The following is a 12,623-nucleotide window of genomic DNA, read 5'->3' as shown; positions in this document are numbered from 1 at the left end:
AGATGACAAGTTGTGTACACAAAACAGCGATGTCCAATGTCCCAGGTGGAGGCGAAAGTATAGACATTAATTTCTATGGCAAACTAACAAGTGTCGTGTAATTGCTTTATAAAGACCGATGCCATGTGATCATGTTTAAGTGTTGATGGTTTGATACAAACCCAAATAGGCAGGGAAGTGTTAAAATTGACCATGGCTTACTATTTGTGACACTAACAGAATTGGGTACGATGATGACCCTTAAATTTTGGCAAACATGGCAAAACAGATTGTGTATCTAGATGACCCTAAAGTCGGGAGAGGTTGGAAAGTTGTTCAAAAGATGGATCAGAGGAATGTGTATGCTATACCAGAATAAGACCCTACTGACGATGACGTTGACAACGTTGCTGACCAACGTTTAGAATCTTCAATAGAAAATGATGCGGAAACACTTCGAGATACAAATCTTATCCAAGAACCGTTTCAGATACAAGGAGTGGCTTCAATCGAAATACTGATTCAGTCAATTACAATTGACCTCGATAATCTTCCGCGATACGATGTTGTAGTGGGCCCGAATGACGATGGTGACGTACCTATCGAAGAGGAGGAATGGGAGACTGAAAATGATGATAGCAACGATTGTGAAAGTTATTATAGTTCAGATGATGAATAATGCAATTTATTTGTGGCTTGCTTTGTAAAGCATATTAAATGATATTTTTTGTAATTTATTTATCTTATGTTATAAATAATTTGTTTTTATTTGAATAAATTTAAATTAAAAAAAAATGACCCGGGTAAATTAAATTTTCAGCTCATTGCGTGGTAAACAAAAAGGTATTCGTCGCGCAAATGTTCTTTACATGACGACTACATTCTTTTTCATCGCGCAAGGAGGTGAAAATTTGACTTTTTGGGCAGGCACGAAAATAATTTCGTGAAAATTTGAATTTTTTGCACGACGAATGCCTTTCTATTCGTTGTGCAAGACCCTCGAGATTTAACTGAAGTCGCAAACACTTTCCCCTTAGCTCTTCCTCTCTGTAAACTCTCTCTCATGTAACCTTTCTCTCCTATCTCCCTCCGACAACCCTTACTCTTCCTCCTCCGACAACCCTCTCTCTGAGGTAATTTTTCAATTTACTTAATCTAGTAAAGTTAGGAATTAGGGTTCTAGAAAATTTTAGGAATTTGTAATTTTAGGATTATTTCATGCGTTGATAGTTGCTTTATAATTAGAGTTCTAATATGCTTTGATTCTTATAATTAATTACTTTCTGGTCGCTCGAAATCTAATGCTTTGATAATTGCTTGTTAGTTGTTTGCAATTTTTGGTAACACCCGATGCCCTCAACATATTGGATAGCTTCTGTGATTCTAAAACATTTGAGGGTGAGATTTACATAATCATTTAAATTTGCGGGTTTAGCTTTTTTTTCAATTTTAAAATGTTAAAATTTGAACTTTTTTTGGCCGTAAAATTTTAATTATCTTATGTTGTGAGTTGTGAAGAGAGATTGAATTGGGTTTGGGAGTTTTGATTTAATGAGAGCAGGTGGTTTTTTTCAATGTGTAGAATTTGACAAATGAGTAGGTAGGTAGGAGATTAATTTGATTGCATCAGAATTTGTGATCTGGGATTGTTGATGTGTGTATGCGTGTGTTTTTTATTTATTATTTATTTATTTATTTTTTGTTATTATAACTTGTTCATGGTAGGAGGGAGGGTAGTAGAACATGTCTTGCAGGTTTGCAGCCTTGTAGCCTTGCCGGTGTGGTGTTGTGGAACATGTCTTCTAAGTTCATATAACTTATTCATGCTAGGAGGGAGAGGGTAGTATTACAAATTCAGTTATGAAAATAAACACTTGAAATACACTAAGAACACATTGATAAACCACAACATAAGTAGTTTATATGTTGAAAATAAAATCTTGAAATACACTAAGTAGTTTATATGTTTTTAGCTATTTTTATCCTGTTTTTGACAATTTTGTGCTATGGTTTTTGAGCTTTGTTATTTACCCTTTCATATTTTTGGTTGTACATCTTGGATAGTTTATGTGCTTATAAAACATTTGAGGGTAATATTCGCATGGTTATTTAAATCTGTGGATTTTCTTTCTTCGATTTTAAAATGGAAAAAAATTAATTAACTTTTTTTCTTTTTTTACTGCAAATTTTAATTAGAATATGTTGTGAGTTGTGATGAGGAATTGAATCGGGTTTGATGGTTTTCTTGTAATGAGAGAAGGAACCAGTAGAGAAGGAGGTAGATGATGAGGACATGATTAGGATAGGTTCTATCACCGCTTTCATTTGGTTGATCACTGATCTTTTTTGGATCCATTTTTTGTAATCTGATTTCTAACTTCGTTGTGTCATAATTATTTCAATCTATTGTTTAACATGTTTAGTTTTTTTTTTCAGGGAATTGTCGCTGCACATTTTAACTACTACATGTATACATTGTGACAGTATGGCCGCGCAATCAAGGGCCAAAAGTCATGTCTACAATGGCAAGTCACGACACATCAAGCGTCAGCATAATACTCTTAAGAATTTGCTCTCTAGTGGAATAATATTCATTGATTATGTAAAGTCAAAGGAAAATATAGATGATCCTTTGACAAAAGGCCTACCAAGAGAGCAAATATTATTTACATCGAGGAGAATGGGTCTTAAGACAATTCAAAGAATCGGACTGGGCTGAAACCTAACCTAGTTGATTGAAAATCCCATGGTCTAGGTTCAATAGGAAAACTGGTTGAGTTTGATTCAAAAGTTAAACACACAACTTACCCATTCTTATGATAAAATGTGTGTTGTCTGTTGAAGTTCGAGGGGTTATGTTTTATACATTTAATAACATTAATATCTTGTTATCAAAAGGAATATGGCAGACTATTCTTAATTAATGTAACATATATAGGAGTAAATGAGACCGCATTTAGAGAATTGAAATGGCTAAATTCTCTAAAGTTAATACGAAATCTAGGTATGTTCAGGGCCAAAATTAACATAATTGTATGAATTGATGTGTGGCAGACATGATATGTGTGTAGCATATTATCTCGGTTTACTACTACGGTGAACAGTTCAAGATGTTCCACTGCGTCACCAAGTAAACCCGATATGTTTTCACTAGGGTAAGTTCAAGTCCAAAAGACACTTCACTCGATGCATATCATGCCTATTCTCTTTCAGTTTTAGGCAACCTAGTCATACATTTGCATTTACATTTGCATTCAATGTGGGGTGTTATAAGTAAATTGGTGGTGGTTGAATGAAATTTCAACTCAAATGTGGGGTATTGTTGAAATTTTTGACTAGAAATTTCATTGTCCCACATTGTTTACTACCAAAAGGTTCCCTCACTTTATAAGGCTTTGTCTATTATAAAAAGTGATTAGAGTGATAGACCATGAGGAATAAAATTGAGCTCAACTTTGGAGTTGAGCTTTGAGATGTACTAATTAATTGATAATTAATATATAATTAATTACCAAAAGATGGACCTTGGGCCTTAAGGCTCTTGGACTCAGACTCCAATAATTAAATTCTTTAATTAATTATTTATTTATTATATCAAGACTCATCTTTTCAGATGAAGTTTGAAGTGATGAAAGAACATCAGAAAGCAAAGCACCCTTCTGAGAAGATGTCTTCCAACAGATGCATCTCATTCTCAAACCTGTTGCGAACATCTATAAACCTATTATATATACATCCATCTGCTTGACATTTAGAACACAGAAAAATAAAATTCTTCTTCTACAATCTCAAACATTCTTACTAAGAGAACCACAAAGAAATTAGTCAAGTTTTCCAGTGCTGGAATTCTGACTTAGATCCTTGAATCCTGGTGAAGCAGACATTCGTAGAACTACAAACACTGAGTAGGGACAAAATTTATGTTTCAAGGACATTGCAGTATGCAAACCTCGATCTTCAATTTGTTTGTTTAATATTATTTCGTTTTGTTCATACTCTGTTAAATTATTTATTCGTATTTATTATTTATTAGCATATATAAATTTATCGTTTTGTTCATACTCCGTTGGCTATGCATATATACTAGTGTATTGCTTTACTTCTCACTTAATGAAAAACCATTTCAGCTTCTATTCTCTCTCTCAGAGCCCCTTTTCTCTCTGTCTCTCTGTTTCTCTTTCAATCTTTCTCTACAAGGTTTAATCTTTCGTTGAGATTCATCGATGGCATCATTCCAATTCTGTTAGTAGGGAGAACCATCAACTTAGTTATCAAAGAAGTACACTAAACTACACAGTTATTTATGGTAAAGCTAATAAACAAGCATGATTTAATTCTCGTCATACCAGTTAAGCAAGATACATAGTATGCAGTTCCCCCAAGTCCTTTTTCTCACTTCCAAGCCGCAGGCGCAGGAAAAACCCCTCGAGTTGTGAGAGTGACGTGCGGAAATCCATCCATCTGATTCCAGAAAATACAAATTACACATGAGAACAAGTTAAACAAGGATACAGCTGCTTAAATATTCCTTTTAGTTGGACCGAGTTATCTGTATTTGATTCTTGGTCAGATTTCCCGAAGGTTCATGATCGTATGAGAATATCCAATTGAAGATTTATTTGAACATACGTAGTTTGCATGCTATGTCGATATCTACAGTATATTCATGAAATTTCTTCTTAAAATATTTGACAAGAAAATAAAAATTACTACTGAGAGGCTAGTTGGTACATTGCTTGTCAAAATACAAATGAACAGATGATATATTTTTTAGTATCCCTCCACTTGTATAATTGAAAAATTTCTCCTCTACATCACTCAAAAAAGATGCTAGCAAATTTCTCGAACAATTTAAGGAAGTAATTAGGTTAGTCCCTCCGTAAAATATTGTACCTTTATTTCTTTACTTATCAACATTTCCATTGATCGATTCCGGCCAACGGGACAACCTCATCTGGGGTATTTGTTCGTGCTGATAAGGCCATATATTTACTCCCACATTTATAAGTAGTTTGACATCTTACTATTTCCATTTGGAGTCGAGTTCTTGGAAAAATATATTAGTTGTCACCGCTCAAAACGCCAACCTCTTCTCCCCAAAATGCTATTCCATGCATTGAGTTTGTAAAATTTGATCACTCCATTATAACGTATGATCTCATTTTAATCTACAGCATTTTAATTTTGACAAATGGTTGCAATACATCATCCACAAAAATTCTACCATGGCCTCGTATATTATATACACCAATTTTGTTGACTTTAAATCTTAGTCACTGGATCCTTGACCAAGAATCTAACAATAAAAACTGAGTGTATTAAGCACCCTAAAAGCCTGCAATGGGTCCCTACCCCCTCTACCTATCTCATTTATCTCCTGTTCCTCACGTGACTATATATTACGGGAGGATTGAGATAGGAATGAACCCGGAATATGTAAGCTTTCACACTGGAGGCATTTGGAAGTCGACAACTTTCGTTTGAAAACCCTATCCAAGGCCACTTATGTAATAATTTGTGTACATTTAAGTATCCACACAGATCAATGCCGACGGAATAGCGACACTGATTGACATAGCCAAAAGAATCCTTAAACTTATAATTTCAGTTGAATACTATTTCATAGTTTAAACTGCAGAATGCTCTTCATGTACACAAAAAAATATCCAAGGCAAAAATTTCAGAATAACTATGTACAGAAGACTTCCGGCAGATCTTATCACTCTTGATTTTGCAAGAGAAAGTTCAAACCAAGTCGAAATTTATAAATACCGAAACAACTACAAGCCTAACATTCGTTTTCTCTTTACCTTTTCTCTCAAATCTTCTTCACACGGAATCTTGCCACTGCTTTTTGAGGCAGCAGACCACCATGCCCTCAGCTCGTCCTGCGATATATGAGGAGGTGAAATCAGCAAGAAAATAGAACTTCGGTGACAAGAAAGTTTCTAACATCTTTATGTGGTGAATCGATGATAGTGATCTTGTTATGACAAAACCCTAGTTAATTGTTGTAGAGTAGGGCATAAGTGAAAGTCCAAAAGAAAGTGACACAATCTCATAAACCATATAGTCCTAGCACTACTAAGGGCTATACGGACAACCCAAAATAGAAACCCTAATAGTGGGAATGCATCACACACACAGTTGAATCAAGTCGTAACTCGTTAGCAAGTCAGATTATAATTACCTCGTGGAAATCGTTGTTGGATACATGCTTGCTCTTAACCATACATCTTATCCCCCCAACAATAACAGCTATAGAGTCTTTCATATTCTGTGGACAACTCTCTTTCTGAGAGCCTGTGGACAACGGAAATAAAAATGAACAAAAAAGAACTAAGGAGAAACATCAACTTAGTTATCAAGGGAAGTTTTTAGGCAAAGCTAATAAACAAGCATGGTTTAATTCTGGTCATACCAGTTATGCAAGACACATAGTATCCAGTTCCCCCAAGTCCTTCTTCCCACTTCCCAAGCCGCAGGCGGAGGAAAAACCCCTCGAGTTGTGAGAGTGACATGCGGGAATCCATCCATCTAATTCCGGAAAATACAAATTACACATAAGAACAAGTTACACGAGGATAAAGCTGCTTAAATATTCCTTTTAGTTGTACCTAGTTATCTGTATTTGACTCTTGATCAGATTTTCTGATGGTTCATGATCGTATGAGAATATCCAATTCAAGATTTATATAAACATACCTAGTTTGCATGCTATGTTGATATCTACAGTGTATTCAAGAAAATTTGTTCTTAAAATATTTGACAAGAAAATAAAAATTACTACTAAGAGGCTAGTTGGTATGCTCAACTTACTTCTGAACATCTGTGCGAGACAAGCGAAGCCCTTTCACAGATTCGATGATTCCTTTCGGTATATTTGGAATCTGCATATTGACAAACTGTGACGAGGGCATGATCTGATTTTCTTTCAACTTATTTTCCACAGAGCTTGAAGCACTGTTTTGCATAACTGAATTTGAACGATATGATATTTTCTTAGAGGCTCTCATCTCATTAGCATTCCAGCTCATATTGATACCTGTCTCCATTCTTGAAGTGTCCTCATTAAAACATTTATGAGCAACAGAAGCATCGAACTGACTCTCCTTACCAGTTAGGAGCTTCATATCTCCATCAATTCTTGAATTCAGCTTCGTTTCACTCTGACTGCAACAATAATCTAAACAAGAAACGTTACATTCAATTTGAGGTGGTCCCGTTGAGGGTGCATTAGGTCATGCAACCGCCCAATGACTCTGTTGTAAACATCTAATGCAATAAGGCAGATTTTATGCTCCATTATAGGACTTAATATTACTTAATAATTCCTGAATCTGTCTCTTATCTGTGAACACTCTTGTAAATGGTGACCTTTTATGCCACAAAACAAACACGTCATGATTTCATAGGAAGCATTACCTGATGCACTGGATGGGGTGATGTTCTTAAGGGCATCCAATCTCCTAGCAAAAACAGAAGCCACTTCCGAACTTCTGACTTCAGAGGAAGGTAAGATAGGGCTGAATTCGGACATGGACGCTTGACCATTCTGACCTTTATTTCTATTGAAAGCAGATGAGCCCTCATTGTCAGCTGCACAGTTTTGCAGATTGTTACCAATGACAATAACTAAATCACCAGCGGACTGTTCCTTGTCCCCCACATGTTTGTGGTCGTTGGAGCACTCAAGAACTCCATCAGCACCCTTGTTGTAATGATCTGTGATTAAAGATGGACTGGGTGTTTTTGGAGTGAACCGAGTTATCCACAAGCTTCCCATCAGGTCCCTTCTATAACCAAATTCATCAGTCGTCTTCCCTTTAAATTGTGAGCTAGATTCAACATCCTCGACCCTCCCTTTCTTGAGTTTACACAGAGAAGAATTAGGGCTAACTCTATCTTTCCGTTTATAAAACGGAAAGTTGCATGGATTCTTTTTCTCCTCGGAGCCAGTATGGCCTTTCCCCTGACTGCCTGCTGAACGCACTTCATGTCCTGATGAAGATTTGTTGAACTTTTCAACTGGCAGCATAAATCCTCTGCCTAAATTAATATTCTCCCCATGACAGACTTTTGGAGAAGTAGCTGGCTCGAGTTCAGTTGATATATCTACTAATTTATGATTGTTACTCAATATCTGTGCTTCTTGGCGCTCTGCAGTTGGGCAATACAAGGACTGAAAAATTGTCTGGAAACCGATACTTTTTACCGCATCACCTTGGTTCAAATTGCATGTGATAAGTTTATTATCAGGATTCTCATCTCCATGATCAGGATGTGCAAGGGTAAGTGCAAGAGGCGGTGCCTCATCTTGTATTGATTTTGAAAACCCTTTCACCATGCTTGATATCCAAACCATGAAGGAGCTATCTTGTCTACTAGAGGATGCGCAGATCGGAGTTTCTAGAATTTGCTTTCTGAATCTTTTACTCCCGACAATGAACTCTTCTTCGGAGTTCCATCTCTTCTTGCCCGACGAAAACAATCCTACACTATTACAGCTCTCAACACTTTCATGGCTATCATCCTTATCTTTTGTCATTCTTCCATTATGATCTTCATCAGATAACGCTTTTTCTTTGCCTTTCCTTCGATGCATATGGATGCTGCTGTTAGTAGGAGAGTGTTTGTCAAGAACAGATTTGTTTCCAGGAAGCATCTCCTGACCTTGTTCGAACCTGTCCTTAACCCCTGGGGAAGATTCTGATCCTAAAAACTGACTTGCTGCAGCATAAGCATGTTCATCTTTAAGGTTCATTAAATCATTCTCAGCTGTTGCCTCCAGTATATCTAAAGGCCTACTGCCTTGTACCTTTTTATTCATCACTGGAGCATCTGAAGCTTCACTTTCGTTCACTGGGTGAACTTTGGAGGTCAAAACAAGTTGCATTTTCTGATCCCCAACATCAGCATGTCTGTCCTGACCAACAGAATCCTCCAATAATGGTTCAGTTTGTTCCACAAAAGGTATCTTTTGATCTGATTCGACAAATAAGATATCAGCCCCTTCTCTGTCACCGTTACCTGTGTGAGTACCATCAAATCAATAACTTGTAATGCAGAAAAAAGAAAAAAAGTCAGTTGTTGGCAAGGCAACATATACTTGAAAAACAGCCCTCAGAACAATTTTTCTGTATTTTGAGCATAAGCTGCAGGGAGATTTCTAAATTTCATCTACCGAATTAAATGTGCAACACTGAAAATGTGAATAGCAGGATTCACCTGACAATCTTGTAATGAAATTTTCTCTTGTCTCAGATATTTGAGGTATTTCATGTACTTCGACATTGGCTTGACTGCAATTGCCCTCCTGGTTATGTGGAACAGATACTTCCACAGCCACTTTCACTTCCTCCACATTACTACCATTTCCTGCAAAGAGGAGATCCTCAACAATTCCGGCAACAATTTTCTCAGGAAATATATAAACAAACAACATAACAAACCTATACTACAAATTCATTGTCCTACAACTCAAAGACTCTTCATTTTATACTTAATTAACAAAGTTCTAAGAATAAGGCCTCACCCGTCTCATGGCTTGACCTGCATATTAGCATGACGCCAGCATCGCTTGTGGGAGACATAGTCATTTCTTTACTTGCAACTTCTCTCGTTAGATGAACTGTTGTCTGTGCTGTTAGAAAGTCCACGTCATCAGTAAGCCTGTCAGTAGTAGACCTGCCTATATTGCTTTGTGGCGGTGAAAGAGTGACATTACTTGGACCTGCAACCCAAGAAAAGTAAGATTTTCTGTTTGAAAAGACAGAATCAGCTCATTTTAGCCACAACCTTTATCTTTATCCCAAACTAATTCTGACAGGGGCTCAGGAGCCACGAATGCCCTGTGTATCCTTGAACCTGCATTTGCACCTGCACCTAAATCACCGTTCAATTTTCTCCGAATGCATTGATTCAAATATCCCAGAAGTAGTCCCAAATCAGTCACAGGCTCTATGTTCTCATTGTCTGCATCCATTTTCTGCATGACAAACATGCAAATTGTTCCTACAAGAAAGATAACACTCACTTTCCATTGAAAATCCAGGCTTTTTAATAAAAGATATGTGATGAGTCCCCCTTATCTTCTATTTTGAAAACTGTGGGGACAATAATTATCCAACAAAGGGGTTTGAAAATCTAATGCCCAGAGAAAAGAAGGCACCCTATCATGAGAAAGTAACTATAAATTTTTTTTTTTTTGGGAGGATACAACAAACCAACTGGGACAAAAGAAAGTAGCACATCACAAGGCGCATCAGTCACATTATATCAACTATGAATCCTTTGCTATGAGATAGATGCAACCTACACATTCAGCTGGATCGGCAATGAGGATATTTAACCGCAAATCAGAGGGGTTGGCAGTTGAAATCCATAGAATTCTATTACCTGTGATATTAATACCATCTTCAATCAGGTTTCAAAACTTCATTGATATATAGAGTTTTTGAGGTACTTGATTAGATTCTTCTGTTATTTCTTTTATTTGAATTAAATTAACAAAATACTGTTAGACAACACTGAACTTGAAAAGCTTAAGCTGTAAACGGAATTGACCTACAGCGTAAATCAAGCTAACACCCTCCCTCACATGTAGCCTTATCCTGCACGTGGAGGAGAGGAAGAGAAATACAGACAGAGTGCATCCCCACCCTCTACCGTGTAAACCGACAAAGAAGTGGGGAATGACGACTGGAGTTTTTGAACCCAAGACCTCCTGAAAACCATAGCTTCAATACCATGTTAGACATTGTACCCCAAAAGCTTAAACTGTTAGGGAATGGACTAACAATGTATATAAAGCTAGCAAATTTATCACAGTGCAGGTAAGAGCCATGGGAAACATACGGTGTAAAATGAAAACGCGCCATGATTTAGTATTGTGCAAGAATTTGAGAATTAGACTGAGAAGTTCATTCGGGATTGATAAGTAAAAATGTTCAGATACTAAAACTGTACACCACCAACAGCGATCTTGATGCATGAGCATACTGAAGTTCCAAAGGTTTATAGTCCGTCTAACGGCCCACACCTAAACAACATTAATATTGTCCCCAACTTAACCACAAGTACAATTCAATAGATAGTGAAACCATTCAATATAAACGGGATTTAACTTTATCAGGTTTTAAAAATCATGCATGCAAGAATAAAATTTTATGCCAAAGACAAAAAAATAAAAAATAAAAAAATCAACTACCCTATTGTTATCAGGACCAATTTTTCTAGGCTCATATTATCTGAAAATATAACTAAAGATTGAGATAGAATTTTGGAAAAAAACATGATTTTTTTTTTCAATACAAATTGAACAGACTTCTTCATTTTTCAGGAAAAAACTTCAAAAGAAGTTCCCTTTTGCTGCATGGGTTACAAAAGGGGTGTTCATATGTTCAATAGTTTCTAATCAGCAATTTTAGAAAATAATAATCTCAACGTTTTATCTGTTAACTTAGACAAATCAAACATGAATATATATAAATAAAAAAAGGAAATATACCAAGTTCAAATATACAATAGCATATGTGATCAGAAAATTGCAAAAATAAAAACTTGGGGTTAAAGAATTGAAGCAGCATAAAAAGGCAACAATTTGAATTTGAGAAATGCCCATTACAGAAAAAGCATTTATTGTGAAGACCCATGTACCTGTTGTCCTTTGACTCCATTGATTCTTCTCAAATAAACACCAAGAGAGAGAGAGAGAGAGAGAGAGAGAGAGAGAGACAAGAAGAAGAAGAAGAAGAAGAAGAAGAAGAAGAAGAGAGAGGATGAACGAGAGTTTGAGTTTCAAGTAAATGTTAACAGACAGAGAGAAAGGAGAGAGGAGAAGGAGAAGGGGTTGCAGTTGCAGCTAGAGAGTGCGTGCCAGGCGTCCTTGAAGAAGCAAAGTTCACGTGGAGGCTACTTCCCTTGGCATTTGCTCAGATTCCGAGGTATGAGGTTCAGGGGCTGCCACGTTGACGCAGTGCATGCCAACAACACAGCGTGATGAGTTTAGTAGTTATCTATTCAGTTCATGGTCAATCGCAAGGGCGGCATAAACTTGTTATGGCATACAGTCCACATCTTTGATACTCTCATGCGTAAGAAAAGCACATGTTTTAAGGCCAAACATTTTGATAATAGAATGACTTATATAATACTATTATTGGTGAATTTTATATTAATAATAATGATTCTATGTAAAAAAAAGCACATATTTTAAGTTAAATATTTTGTAAAAGAATGATTTATATGCCATAAATATACTGTTATTTTAGCATTTTATATTAACTTATAATAATGAGTGTATACGTGTCTTTTTGCATTTTCTATTTTTAGTACAAAACCGTATGATTTTCTGTGTGTGTCAGTATCTGCTTTCCTTTTAAAGATATAGTGTATGTTAATTTACAAGAAAAAATCCCTCAAAAAGAAATTTAAAAAGTTACGGCGGTAAAATTCAAAAGGGAAAGTGGGGGATAAGCTCATTTAAAAAAACAAAACTACTTCAGCTGAAATGCGAAAATAAGCTCGTTTTTGCTATTTCACTTTTTTAGCTTTTTTTATCCAAAATTGTGAAAATAAATTATTTTTAAGTGTTTACCAAACACTTTTTTGAGCTTAGATTTGTTTGATACTCACTTTTTATA

General features: G+C 36.1%; 1 protein-coding gene across 1 annotated transcript; it reads right to left on the bottom strand.

Moving 5' to 3' along the window:
- Nucleotides 1–4,157: 4,157 nt before the first annotated feature.
- LOC137736972 (uncharacterized) lies at nt 4,158–11,753 on the bottom strand. The gene is made up of 12 exons (XM_068476301.1): nt 11,638–11,753; nt 10,546–10,705; nt 10,294–10,377; nt 9,778–9,993; nt 9,515–9,712; nt 9,208–9,357; nt 7,405–9,009; nt 6,799–7,165; nt 6,401–6,516; nt 6,170–6,282; nt 5,790–5,867; nt 4,158–4,440 (listed from the first exon to the last, which is right to left on the bottom strand). The coding sequence occupies exons 4-12, from the start codon at nt 9,980–9,982 to the stop codon at nt 4,372–4,374; spliced, it is 2,901 nt and encodes a 966-aa protein (XP_068332402.1). The 5' UTR covers nt 9,983–9,993; nt 10,294–10,377; nt 10,546–10,705; nt 11,638–11,753; the 3' UTR covers nt 4,158–4,371.
- Between the last annotated feature and the right edge of the window lie 870 nt (nt 11,754–12,623).

This window comes from Pyrus communis, chromosome 6, assembly GCF_963583255.1.
Source record: "Pyrus communis chromosome 6, drPyrComm1.1, whole genome shotgun sequence".
Taxonomy (NCBI): Eukaryota; Viridiplantae; Streptophyta; class Magnoliopsida; order Rosales; family Rosaceae; genus Pyrus; species Pyrus communis.
This window is presented reverse-complemented; position numbering and strand designations above follow the sequence as displayed.

What these genes read in the sequence shown, in the direction of transcription:
- LOC137736972 (XM_068476301.1), bottom strand. Translation starts at nt 9,982, where the DNA reads ATGTTTGTCATGCAGAAAATGGATGCAGACAATGAGAACATAGAGCCT. An exon ending in AGTTTGGGATAAAGATAAAG is followed by an intron (nt 9,713 to 9,777) that starts GTTGTGGCTAAA and finishes CTTGGGTTGCAG; the next exon opens with GTCCAAGTAATGTCACTCTT. An exon ending in TCTCGCACAGATGTTCAGAA is followed by an intron (nt 6,517 to 6,798) that starts GTAAGTTGAGCA and finishes TTCCGGAATTAG; the next exon opens with ATGGATGGATTCCCGCATGT.